At 47.1% G+C, this 10,633-nt stretch overlaps 1 protein-coding gene across 1 annotated transcript; it reads left to right on the top strand.

Annotated features, from left to right (window-relative positions):
• The first annotated feature begins 277 nt into the window (after window positions 1-277).
• LOC139382489 (extracellular calcium-sensing receptor-like) lies at window positions 278-4,873 on the top strand. The gene is made up of 7 exons (XM_071126565.1): window positions 278-468; window positions 893-1,187; window positions 1,739-2,028; window positions 2,458-2,753; window positions 2,888-3,108; window positions 3,460-3,805; window positions 3,957-4,873. The coding sequence occupies exons 1-7, from the start codon at window positions 410-412 to the stop codon at window positions 4,871-4,873; spliced, it is 2,424 nt and encodes an 807-aa protein (XP_070982666.1). The 5' UTR covers window positions 278-409.
• Window positions 4,874-10,633: the final 5,760 nt, after the last annotated feature.

Raw genomic sequence — 10,633 nt, 5'->3', positions numbered from 1 at the left:
GCAGGACCTGACTGGGTGAGCAGAGCAGCCTCTAGCCCCTCCCTCCATGGCATGTCATTACCCACAGTGTGGCCCCCAGAGGAATACCCACAGAGGTACAGTAGGTATTTAACCCAGAGAAGAGAGGTATCCTGACATATATGGGTCTGTGTGGCGCTGTATTTCTCCATACCTTCTACACATCAGGGGAATGAGACTCTCTCCGGCTCCTGCTCTGGATCCAAGTCTGGTTGGTAGTCTGGTTCTGCTACATATAGCTGTTTTTGCTGCTGGGCTTGCCTTGCTCTCATCTGCCTCTGCCTCTGGGCTGGAGTCTGTCAGATGCAGACTCCAAGGCACCCCTCCTCCTCCGGCGTTCTCCCAGGATGGGAACTTTGTCATCGGGGGTGTTTTCTCCATCCACAACTACATGCACACTGTGGATCACAGCTACACCAGCCTGCCTGAGCCCCTGCAGTGCACAGGGAGGTAAGTGAGCGCAAGAAGGAACAGGGGACAGGACTGTGGCTGTGTGGGGAGAGAGATACATTGTGTTTTAAAGACACGGAGACAGTGTTTAAAGACAGATAAACAGTGTGTTTAATGACAGGTAAACAGTGTTTTAAAGCCAGATAAACCGTGTCTTTAAGACAGATAAACAGTGTGTTTGTGTCTGAGAGAGTAGATCAAGCCTACTGTAACAAAGTGTCACATTTTCAAATGCAGGCAATACAACAATGTCCTCAATTACAGTTATCAAGTCCCCAATTACAGTTATCAAATGTGAAGGCAAGTAGACAGTGTGGAAAATAAGGCTAGATTTTAAGATGTTTGCCCTCATTTAACCATATAATCCATAGGCTAGTTTACCTTTTAATCAAGTGGTGCTCACTCACCTATCTTCTATTTACAGAATGGATTCCCGTGAGTTGCGCTTCTCGCGCGCCATGGTCTTCGCAGTTGAGGAGATAAACAACAGTTCAGACCTTCTACCAGGTGTCACACTCGGTTATCAAGTGCACGACTCGTGCACCACGGTCCCCATGGCCATGAATGTGGCCTTCCAGCTGGCTAACGGCCTGGATCCCATGTTTGATACCGGAGAACAGTGCTCGGGGTCGCCTACAGTGACAGCTATCGTGGGCGAGTCTGGCTCCACGCCAACCATCAGCATGTTGCGCATCATCGGCCCTTTCGGCATTCCTCAGGTAACTCCTGTGGAAAAAAATCATTCAGCATATTTTAAACTTACTGTATTCCTACTTTATATTCTCCTCTCCTTCAGGAAGGAGTTAAACTTTTAACTTACTGTATTCCAACTGTATATTCGCCTCGCTTTCAGGAATATACTTTTATGTGTGAAATTATGTGGAGAAAGGCATTTGAACATAGACTGAGAACTATGAGTCTGGAGAACATCTAGAGGCATTAAAACATGGTCTGAGGACAATCTTTCATAGGCTAGGTTGTTATGGGAGACCAGGGATTAGTTTCACACCTTTTACTCATGTTTTTCACAGCACCAGTATGTCTCATTTTACTATTGTCAATATGAATAGAACGACCAAGATAGAAACGGGTAGAAATATGTATCCTTTTCAATCTGGCCCAATGAAAAACAATAAATTATTATAATTAATGTCTCCCTAACCTCATACCACACAGCTAAACAAAAAAAGTAGGAAGTAACCAATACCTGAGACTCGTTTGGCCGACATGATGTTCTTTCTCATGTTTTCGACTGTCTGTTTTTTCCTAGGTGAGCCACTTTTCCACCTGTGCGTGTCTGAGTGATAAGAAACAGTATCCAACCTTCTTCAGAACCATCCCCAGTGATCAGTTCCAGGCTGCCGCTCTGGCCCACCTCATCAGGCACTTCGGCTGGACCTGGATTGGGGCGGTCCGTTCCGACTCTGACTACGGTAATTACGGGATGGCTGCTTTCCTACAGGCAGCACAAGAGGAGGGTATCTGTGTGGAGTATTCTGAAGCCTTCTCCCTTACCAACCCACTCAGTAGAGTGCAACGGGTGGCTGACGTGATCCGCAGGTGATCCATGATTACTTGTGAACTTTTCATTCATACAAATGCAAGACCATATTTATAAAAAATACTATTGTTCTTAATTTCTCTCTTTTCCAAAAGCTGATTTTATTTTAACTAGGCAAATCAGTTAAGAACAAATTCTTATTTTCAATGAGAGCCTAAGAACAGTGGGTTAACTGCCTGTTCAGGTGGAGAAGCACAGAATTGTACCTTGTCAGCTCGGGTGTTTGAACTTGCAACCTTCCGGTTACTAGTCCAACGCTCTAACAACTAGGCTACCCTGCCACCCTGTGTGACCAACATGATTTGCATATCTTAAGCATGTCAAAAGTGTTGATTAATACAAATGTTCATGTTCACTTCACTGAAACATTCCAATGAATGACAAACATGACCAGCATATTAAGCATATGATATAATCATGTTCCCCAGCTCCACAGCCCCGGTGGTGGTTGCATTCGTATCCTCTTGGGACATGAAAATCCTGCTGAGGGAAATGGAACGAATGCCCTCTCCGCCCCGCCAGTGGATTGGGAGCGAGTCCTGGGTCACTGACCCAGATATGCTGCGTTTCAGCCTAGGTGAAGGGGCCATCGGATATGGCATCCAACGCTCTGTCATCCCTGGCCTCAGGGACTTCCTCCTGGACCTCTCCCCACAGAAGGTGTCCAACTCTCCCCTGCTCACTGAGTTCTGGGAGGGAGCCTTTGGCTGTCGGCTGGGGACAGGTATCTATCTATCTGTCTATCTGTCTATCTGTCTATCTATCTATCTACCTATCTATCTATCTATCTATCTATCGGTCTATCTATCGGTCTGTCTGTCTATCTGTCTGTCTGTCTGTCTGTCTTTCTGTCTGTAGGGACCTCTACAGGTGTTGGGGTTGAGGAGAAGGTGTGTGATGGCAGTGAGGATATACAGCAGCTACAGGCCCCCTACACAGATACATCCCAGCTGCGTGTCACTAACATGGTGTATAAAGCTGTTTATGCCATAGCACACGCCATCCACAGCATCGTTTGTGAAGAGCGAGAAAACTCCACTATGAACTGTGACAAAAACCTTAATGTGAAGCCAACACAGGTGAATGACAAGTCTGTAGTCTAATTTCCTGATAAATATGTTTATATAGACTACATGTATGAAGGTCTAGGAGTTCTCATTATACAACTTCTTCTGAAGTAACACATCTGATAAATTTGAGTTGAATTTATGTTCTGTTTCTCTCTCCATCTATCTTCCATTTTCTCAATTTCTCTCTTTCCATCTTTCTTCCCCTTTCTACATCTCTCATCTCTCTCTTTCCCTCTCTCCATCTATCGCTCCATCTCTCTTCCCCTCACTCATCTCTCTCTTCCCTTATCTTCATCTCTCTGCACCTCTCTCCTTCTCTCACGTCCCTTCTCTCTCTCTCACTTGACCTTCCAACCCCAGGTCCTGGAGAGGTTGAGGAGGGTGAACTTCTCTCGTAACGGGTACCAGGTGTCTTTCGATGCCAACGGGGACCCAGTGGCCACCTATGAGCTGGTCAACTGGCAGAGACGGGAGAGTGGGAAGATGGAGTTTGTGACAGTGGGGCTCTATGATGGGTCCCTGCCTCCTGACCAGAGGCTTGACATTGAGAGGGAAATCACCTGGGTAAAGAACAGTACACAAGTACCTGTGTCAGTGTGCAGTGAGAGCTGTCCCCCAGGCACTCGTAAGGCTGTACAGAAAGGGAAGCCTGTATGCTGTTATGACTGTATCCAATGTGCAGAGGGAGAGATCAGTAATAACACAGGTAGGACTATAGGAAAAGTTGGCATAGAATGTGTAGTAAATTCTATCACGGTTTACTAAGTTGTGGTTTATTCATATTAACAGCACAACAAAGGCATAGTAGTGAATCTATTATTACTGATATTTGATGTCTGTTACATTGTCTTGGTCAGATTCTTCAGACTGTCTGATCTGTCCCGAGGAGTACTGGCCCAACGCTGAGAGAGACCGCTGTGTCCTTAAGCCTGTGGAGTTCCTGTCCTTCCACGAGGTCCTCGGAATCTTCCTGACCGCCTTCTCTGTGGGCGGGGCTTGTCTGGCCATCGCCACGGCAACTGTCTTCTACCGCCATCAAACTTCGGCCATCGTCAGGGCCAACAACTCTGAGCTGAGCTTCCTGCTGCTCTTCTCCTTGGCTCTGTGTTTTCTGTGTTCTCTTACTTTCATTGGCCGGCCCTCTGCGTGGTCCTGTATGCTGCGTCACACAGCGTTTGGGATAACCTTCGTCCTCTGCATCTCTTGTGTTCTGGGGAAAACAATAGTGGTGTTGATGGCCTTCAGGGCTACGCTTCCAGCCAGCAATGTCATGAAATGGTTTGGTCCTCCACAGCAGAGATTGACAGTAGTGTCCTTCACGTTTGTCCAGGCTATGATATGCACTCTGTGGTTGGTCCTGTCCCCTCCCTTCCCCATTAAAAACCTCACTACCTACAAGGAAAAGATCATTCTAGAGTGTGATGTGGGTTCAGCTATTGGTTTCTGGGCTGTGTTGGGATATATAGGACTCCTCTCTCTCTTGTGCTTTGTGCTAGCTTTTCTGGCTCGGAAGCTGCCTGATAACTTCAATGAGGCCAAATTCATCACCTTCAGCATGCTCATATTCTGTGCAGTCTGGATCACCTTTATACCAGCTTATTTCAGCTCTCCTGGGAAGTTGACTGTAGCTGTGGAGATCTTTGCCATCATCACCTCTAGCTTTGGGTTGTTCTTTCTATTATTTGTTCCTAAATGCTTTATTATTCTGTTCCGGCCGGAGAAGAACACCAAGAAACACCTCATGGAGAAGACATCCAATGATATACGTTATTAAGAAATGATTGAGTGGAAAAAACATTGTAACGTTCAGTTATATGGTTTATCATACAGTTAGGTAGGACTACTCTGACAGAGATGACCAACGTTTTAGCAGGTGATCAATGTTAACATTGTAACTAGTAACATGACACAGGTTCACTTTAGATATTCCAATGTTATGAGAGATTGGTGAAATCTAGAGTGTTATAATGATATTACTAATGCCCTAGATTATAGAAAGTGCTGTGCCGCCTTGATCATTGATTTATCTAAAGATTTTGACACTGTCGACCATGCGATGCTTTTGTGTAAGCTGTCGTCATTAACACTGGGATTGGATGCCTGTCGTTGGTTTCATGACTATCTAAAGGATAGAAGTCAGGCTGTTAGTGTCGACGGCATCCAGTCAAAGCCATTGGAGTTGGTTAAAGGGGTCCCACAAGGTTCTATACTTGGTCCATTACTGTTCACTATCTACATCATCAATATCGGTGATGAGATAAGAAAGTGTCAAATTCATTTATATACTGATGACACTGTCATGTACTCTATCGCTTCAACGGCTAACCAAGCATTATCACTATTGGAGGCAGATTTTAAGACATTACAAGTGTATTTCATACAGCTGAAACTTGATGCAAAGAAAACACATTTTATGATTTCAATAGGTTCAAAAAGTTGGTTGAAAATACACTTGCACTTACGAGCTTAGATGGTTCTCGAATTAATCAGGTCTCTGGCATATAAATACGTATGGACATGCTTGGATGACGAACTCTTTTAAAATGCATATTGACAAACTTTGTAGATGGCTAAAAATCAAGCTAGGCTTCCTCTATAGAAACAGGACATGCTTGCTCTCTACAAATAGAAGACAAATGATGCAAGCTACTTTTATGTCTGTTCTTGAATATTGGGATATTATTTACCTGCATGCAACTGCATCAACACTGAAAGCTACCTTCTAATGTATCATCACTCATCAATATTATAATTGTATATCCTAAAACCAGGTCTCAAGCATGGATTACACTTGAGGCCCATGTGATTTCCACAGAGTTGGGTATGGCTGCCTTTTCCTAATACTCTCCTTGCCTATGGAATAGCCTGCAGACTAAACTTAAACTTGAGACTCTTGTCCTCCTTGATCATTTTAAATATTTATTGGAGCATTTGTATTTTTTAATTGCTTGTAACTGTTTCGGGAAATGCAAGTTATTGTGCTGTTAGTAGAATAACCTACGTGTTAATTAAATCTCTTGCTGTATTTTTATTGTGTTATCTGTGATCGTTTTGTTTGTCTTGTTTAGTGTTTTAATCATTGTACATAAACTGTATGTGTAAACGTGTATACGCAGAGTGTAACGGTTTTCTTGATGAGAAGGAGAGTCGGACCAAAATGCAGTGTGTCTATTGCAATCCATGTTTAATGAAGAAATAAACTAAACACAAACACTACCAAAACAATAAACTTAACGAAAACCGAAACAGCCTATACTTGTGAAACCTAACACAGAACAATGACATCAGGACACTAAGGACAATCACCCACAAACACACAGTGAAACCCAGGCTACCTAAATATGGTTCCCAATCAGAGACAAAGACTAACACCTGCCTCTGATTGAGAACCATATCAGGCCAGACATAGAAATAGACAAACAAGACATCCAACATAGAATGCCCACCCAGTTCACGTCCTGACCAACACTAAAACAAGGAAAACACACACGAACGATGGTCAGAACGTGACAGTACCCCCCCTCCAAGGTGCGGACTCCGGACGCACAACTTAAACCTATAGGGGAGGGTGTGGGTGGGCATCTGTCCGCGGTGGCGGCTCTGGCGCTGGACGTGGACCCCACTCCATAATAGTCTTTGTCCACCTCCTTAGCGTCCCTAGATAGGTGACCCTCCTAAGAGACAGCTCGGGACAGAGGGGAAGCTCGGAACAGAAGGACAGCTCGGGACATAGGTAGCTCGGGACTGATGGGTAGCTCAGCACTGAGAGGAAGCTCAGCACTGAGAGGAAGCTCAGGCAGGTGGTTGGATCCGGCAGATCCTGGCTGGCTGGCGGTTCTGGAAGATCCTGGCTGACTGGCGGATCCGGAAGCTCCTGGCTGACTGGCGGATCCGGAAGAGTCTGGTCGACTGGCGGATCCGGAAGAGTCTGGTCGACTGGCAGATCTGGAAGAGTCTGGTCGACTGGCAGATCTGGAAGAGTCTGGTCGACTGGCAGATCTGGAAGAGTCTGGTCGACTGGCAGATCTGGAAGAGTCTGGTCGACTGGCAGATCTGGAAGAGTCTGGTCGACTGGCAGATCTGGAAGAGTCTGGTCGACTGGCAGATCTGGAAGATTCTGGTCGACTGGCAGATCTGGAAGAGTCTGGTCGACTGGCAGATCTGGAAGAGTCTGGTCGACTGGCAGATCTGGAAGAGTCCGGTCGACTGGCAGCTCTGGAAGAGTCCGGTCGACTGGCAGCTCTGGCTGCTCCATGCTGACTGGCTGCTCCATGCTGACTGGCTGCTCCATGATGACTGGCAGCTCTGGCTGCTCCATGCTGACTGGCTGCTCCATGCTGACTGGCAGCTCTGGCTGCTCCATGCTGACTGGCTGCTCCATGCTGACTGGCAGCTCTGGCTGCTCCATGCTGACTGGCTGCTCTGGCTGCTCCATGCTGACTGGCTGCTCCATGCTGACTGGCTGCTCTGGCTGCTCCATGCTGACTGGCGGCCCTGGCTGCTCCATGCTGACTGGCGGCCCTGGCTGCTCCATGCTGACTGGCGGCCCTGGCTGCTCCATACTGACTGGCGGCCCTGGCTGCTCCATACTGACTGGCGGCCCTGGCTGCTCCATACTGACTGGCAGCTCTGGCGGCTCCTTGCAGACTGGCAGCTCTGGCAGCTCCTTGCAGACTGGCAGCTTTGGCGGCATCCTGCAGACAAGCAGCTCTGGCGGCTCCTTGCAGACTGGCAGCTCCTTGCAGACTGGCAGCTCTATGCAGACTGGCAGCTCCTTGCAGACTGGCAGCTCCTTGCAGACTGGCAGCTCCTTGCAGACTGGCAGCTCTATGCAGACTGGCAGCTCCTTGCAAACTGGCAGCTCTATGCAGACTGGCAGTTCTGAACAGGCGGGAGACTCCGGCAGCGCTGTAGAGAAGGAAGGCTCTAACAGCGCTAGACAGGCGGGAGACTCCGACAGCGCTGGAGAGGAGGAAGGCTCTGGCAGCGCTGGACAGGCGAGGCGCACTGTAGGCCTGATGCGTGGTGCTGGCACTGGTGGTACTGGGCCGAGGACACGCACAGGAAGCCTTGTGCGGGGAGCTGCTACCGGAGGGCTGGGGTGTGGAGGTGGTACTGGAAAGACCGGACCGTGCAGGCGCACTGGAGCTCTTGAGCACCGAGCCTGCCCAACCTTACCTGGTTGAATGCTCACGGTCGCCCTGCCAGTGCGGCGTGGTGGAATAGCCCGCACTGGGCTATGCAGGCGAACCGGAGACACCGAGCGCAAGGCTGGTGCCATGTAAGCCGGCCCAAGGAGACGCACTGGGGACCAGATGCGTAGAGCCGGCTTCATGGCATTAGGCTCGACGCTCAATCTAGCCCGGCCGACACACGGAGCTGGAATATACCGCACCGGGCTATGCACCCGCACTGGAGACACCGTGCGCACCACTGCATAACACGGTGCCTGTCCGGTCTCTCTAGCCCCCCGGTAAGCACAGGGAGTCTGCCCAGGTCTCCTACCTGGCGTAGCCATACTCCCTGTTAGCCCCCCCCCAAGACATTTTTGGGGCTGCCTCTCAGGCTTCCATCCGCTACGTCGTGCTGCCTCCTCATATCTGCGCCTCTCAGCTTTCGCCGCCTCCAGTTCTTCTTTGGGGCGGCGATATTCTCCTCGCTGAGCCCAGGGTCCTCTTCCTTCTAATTCGTCCTCCCATGTCCATACCTCCTCTTTGGGCTGCTCCTGTTGCCTCTTATCTTGCTGCACCTTTGGGCGGCTACACTCCCCTGGTTTAGCCCAGGGTCCTCTTCCGTCGAGGATTTCCTCCCATGTCCAGAAATCCTTATTGCGCATCTCCTCGCGCTGCTCCTGCCTGTTGACACGCTGCTTGGTCCTTTTGTGGTGGGTGATTCTGTAACGGTTTTCTTGATGAGAAGGAGAATCGGACCAAAATGCAGCGTGTCTATTGCAATCCATGTTTAATGAAGAAATAAACTAAACACAAACACTACCAAAACAATAAACTTAACGAAAACCGAAACAGCCTGTACTTGTGAAACCTAACACAGAACAATGACATCAGGACACTAAGGACAATCACCCACAAACACACAGTGAAACCCAGGCTACCTAAATATGGTTCCCAATCAGAGACAAAGACTAACACCTGCCTCTGATTGAGAACCATATCAGGCCAGACATAGAAATAGACAAACAAGACATCCAACATAGAATGCCCACCCAGTTCACGCCCTGACCAACACTAAAACAAGGAAAACACACACGAACGATGGTCAGAACGTGACACAGAGCCCAGCTATAACAGAGACCTTGGTCTCAGGCTGTGTTCCTTGTTGAAATAAAGTTATAAAAAATATTGTTATATATAAAAATCTAATTTGACCAGCTAAATGGTGTGATTAGCAGTAGCCTACAGATTGGAACCACTTCCATGTTGTTGGACAAAAGCTTTATTCCTTATTGAATTGATATAACATTGAAGTGCATGTGTTCAATTGATATTGTAATTCATCAATTTATGTATGATAATAATATAATTAACATTTTCATACACATTTGAAGTCAGAAGTTTACATACAATTAGGTTGGAGTCATTACAACTCTTTTTTCAACAATTTCACACATTTGTTGTTAACAAATTATAGTTTTGGCAAGTCTGTCAGGACATCTAAGTAATTCCTACAACAATTGTTTACAGGCATATTATTTAACTGTTTCACAACTCCAGTGGGTGAGACGTTTACATATACTAAGTTGACTGTGCTTTTAAACAGCTTGGAATATTCCAGAAAAATATGTCATGGCTCTGATACGCTTATTGACGTCATTTGAGTCAATTGGAGGTGAACCTGTGAATGTATTTCAAGGACTACCTTCAAATTCAGTGTCAATTTGCTTCACATCATGGTCAAATCAAATCAGAAAAAAACTTGTAGACCTCAGAAGTAAACTTGTAGACCTCCACAAGTCTGGTTCATCCTTGGGAGCAATTTCCAAACGCCTGAAGGTACCACGTTCATCTGTACAAACAATAGTATGAAGGTATAAACACCATGGGACCACGCAGGCGTCATACCACTCAGGAAGAAGAAGCGTTCTGTCTCCTAGAGATTAACATACTTTGGTGCAAAAAGTGCAAATCAATCCCAGATCAACAGCAAAGGACCTTGTGAAGATGCTGGAGGAAACAGGTACAAAAATAGCTGTATCCACAGTACAACAAGTCCTATATCGATATAACTTGATAGGCCTCTCAGCAAGGAAGAGGCCACTGCTCCAAAAACGCCATAAAAATGCCAGACTACGATTTGCAACTGCACATGGGGACAAAGATGGTGACCATCGTTGTGTTTGGAGGAAAAAGGGGGAGTCTTGCAAGCCGAAGAACGCCATCCCAACCGTGAAGCACGGGGCTGGCAGCATCATGTTGTGGGGTTGCTTTGCTGCAGGAGGGAGTGGTGCACTTCACAAAATAGATGGCATCATGAGGAGAGAAAATTATGTGGATATATTGAAGCAACATCTCAAGAC

Source organism: Oncorhynchus clarkii, chromosome 24, assembly GCF_045791955.1.
Source record: "Oncorhynchus clarkii lewisi isolate Uvic-CL-2024 chromosome 24, UVic_Ocla_1.0, whole genome shotgun sequence".
Lineage (NCBI taxonomy): Eukaryota > Metazoa > Chordata > Actinopteri > Salmoniformes > Salmonidae > Oncorhynchus > Oncorhynchus clarkii.
Note: the sequence above shows the minus strand (reverse complement) of the source record. Positions and strands in the feature narration are given on the sequence as shown.

What these genes read in the sequence shown, in the direction of transcription:
- LOC139382489 (XM_071126565.1), top strand. Translation starts at nt 410, where the DNA reads ATGCACACTGTGGATCACAGCTACACCAGCCTGCCTGAGCCCCTGCAG. An exon ending in CCCCTGCAGTGCACAGGGAG is followed by an intron (nt 469 to 892) that starts GTAAGTGAGCGC and finishes TTCTATTTACAG; the next exon opens with AATGGATTCCCGTGAGTTGC. An exon ending in AGAGATCAGTAATAACACAG is followed by an intron (nt 3,806 to 3,956) that starts GTAGGACTATAG and finishes TGTCTTGGTCAG; the next exon opens with ATTCTTCAGACTGTCTGATC.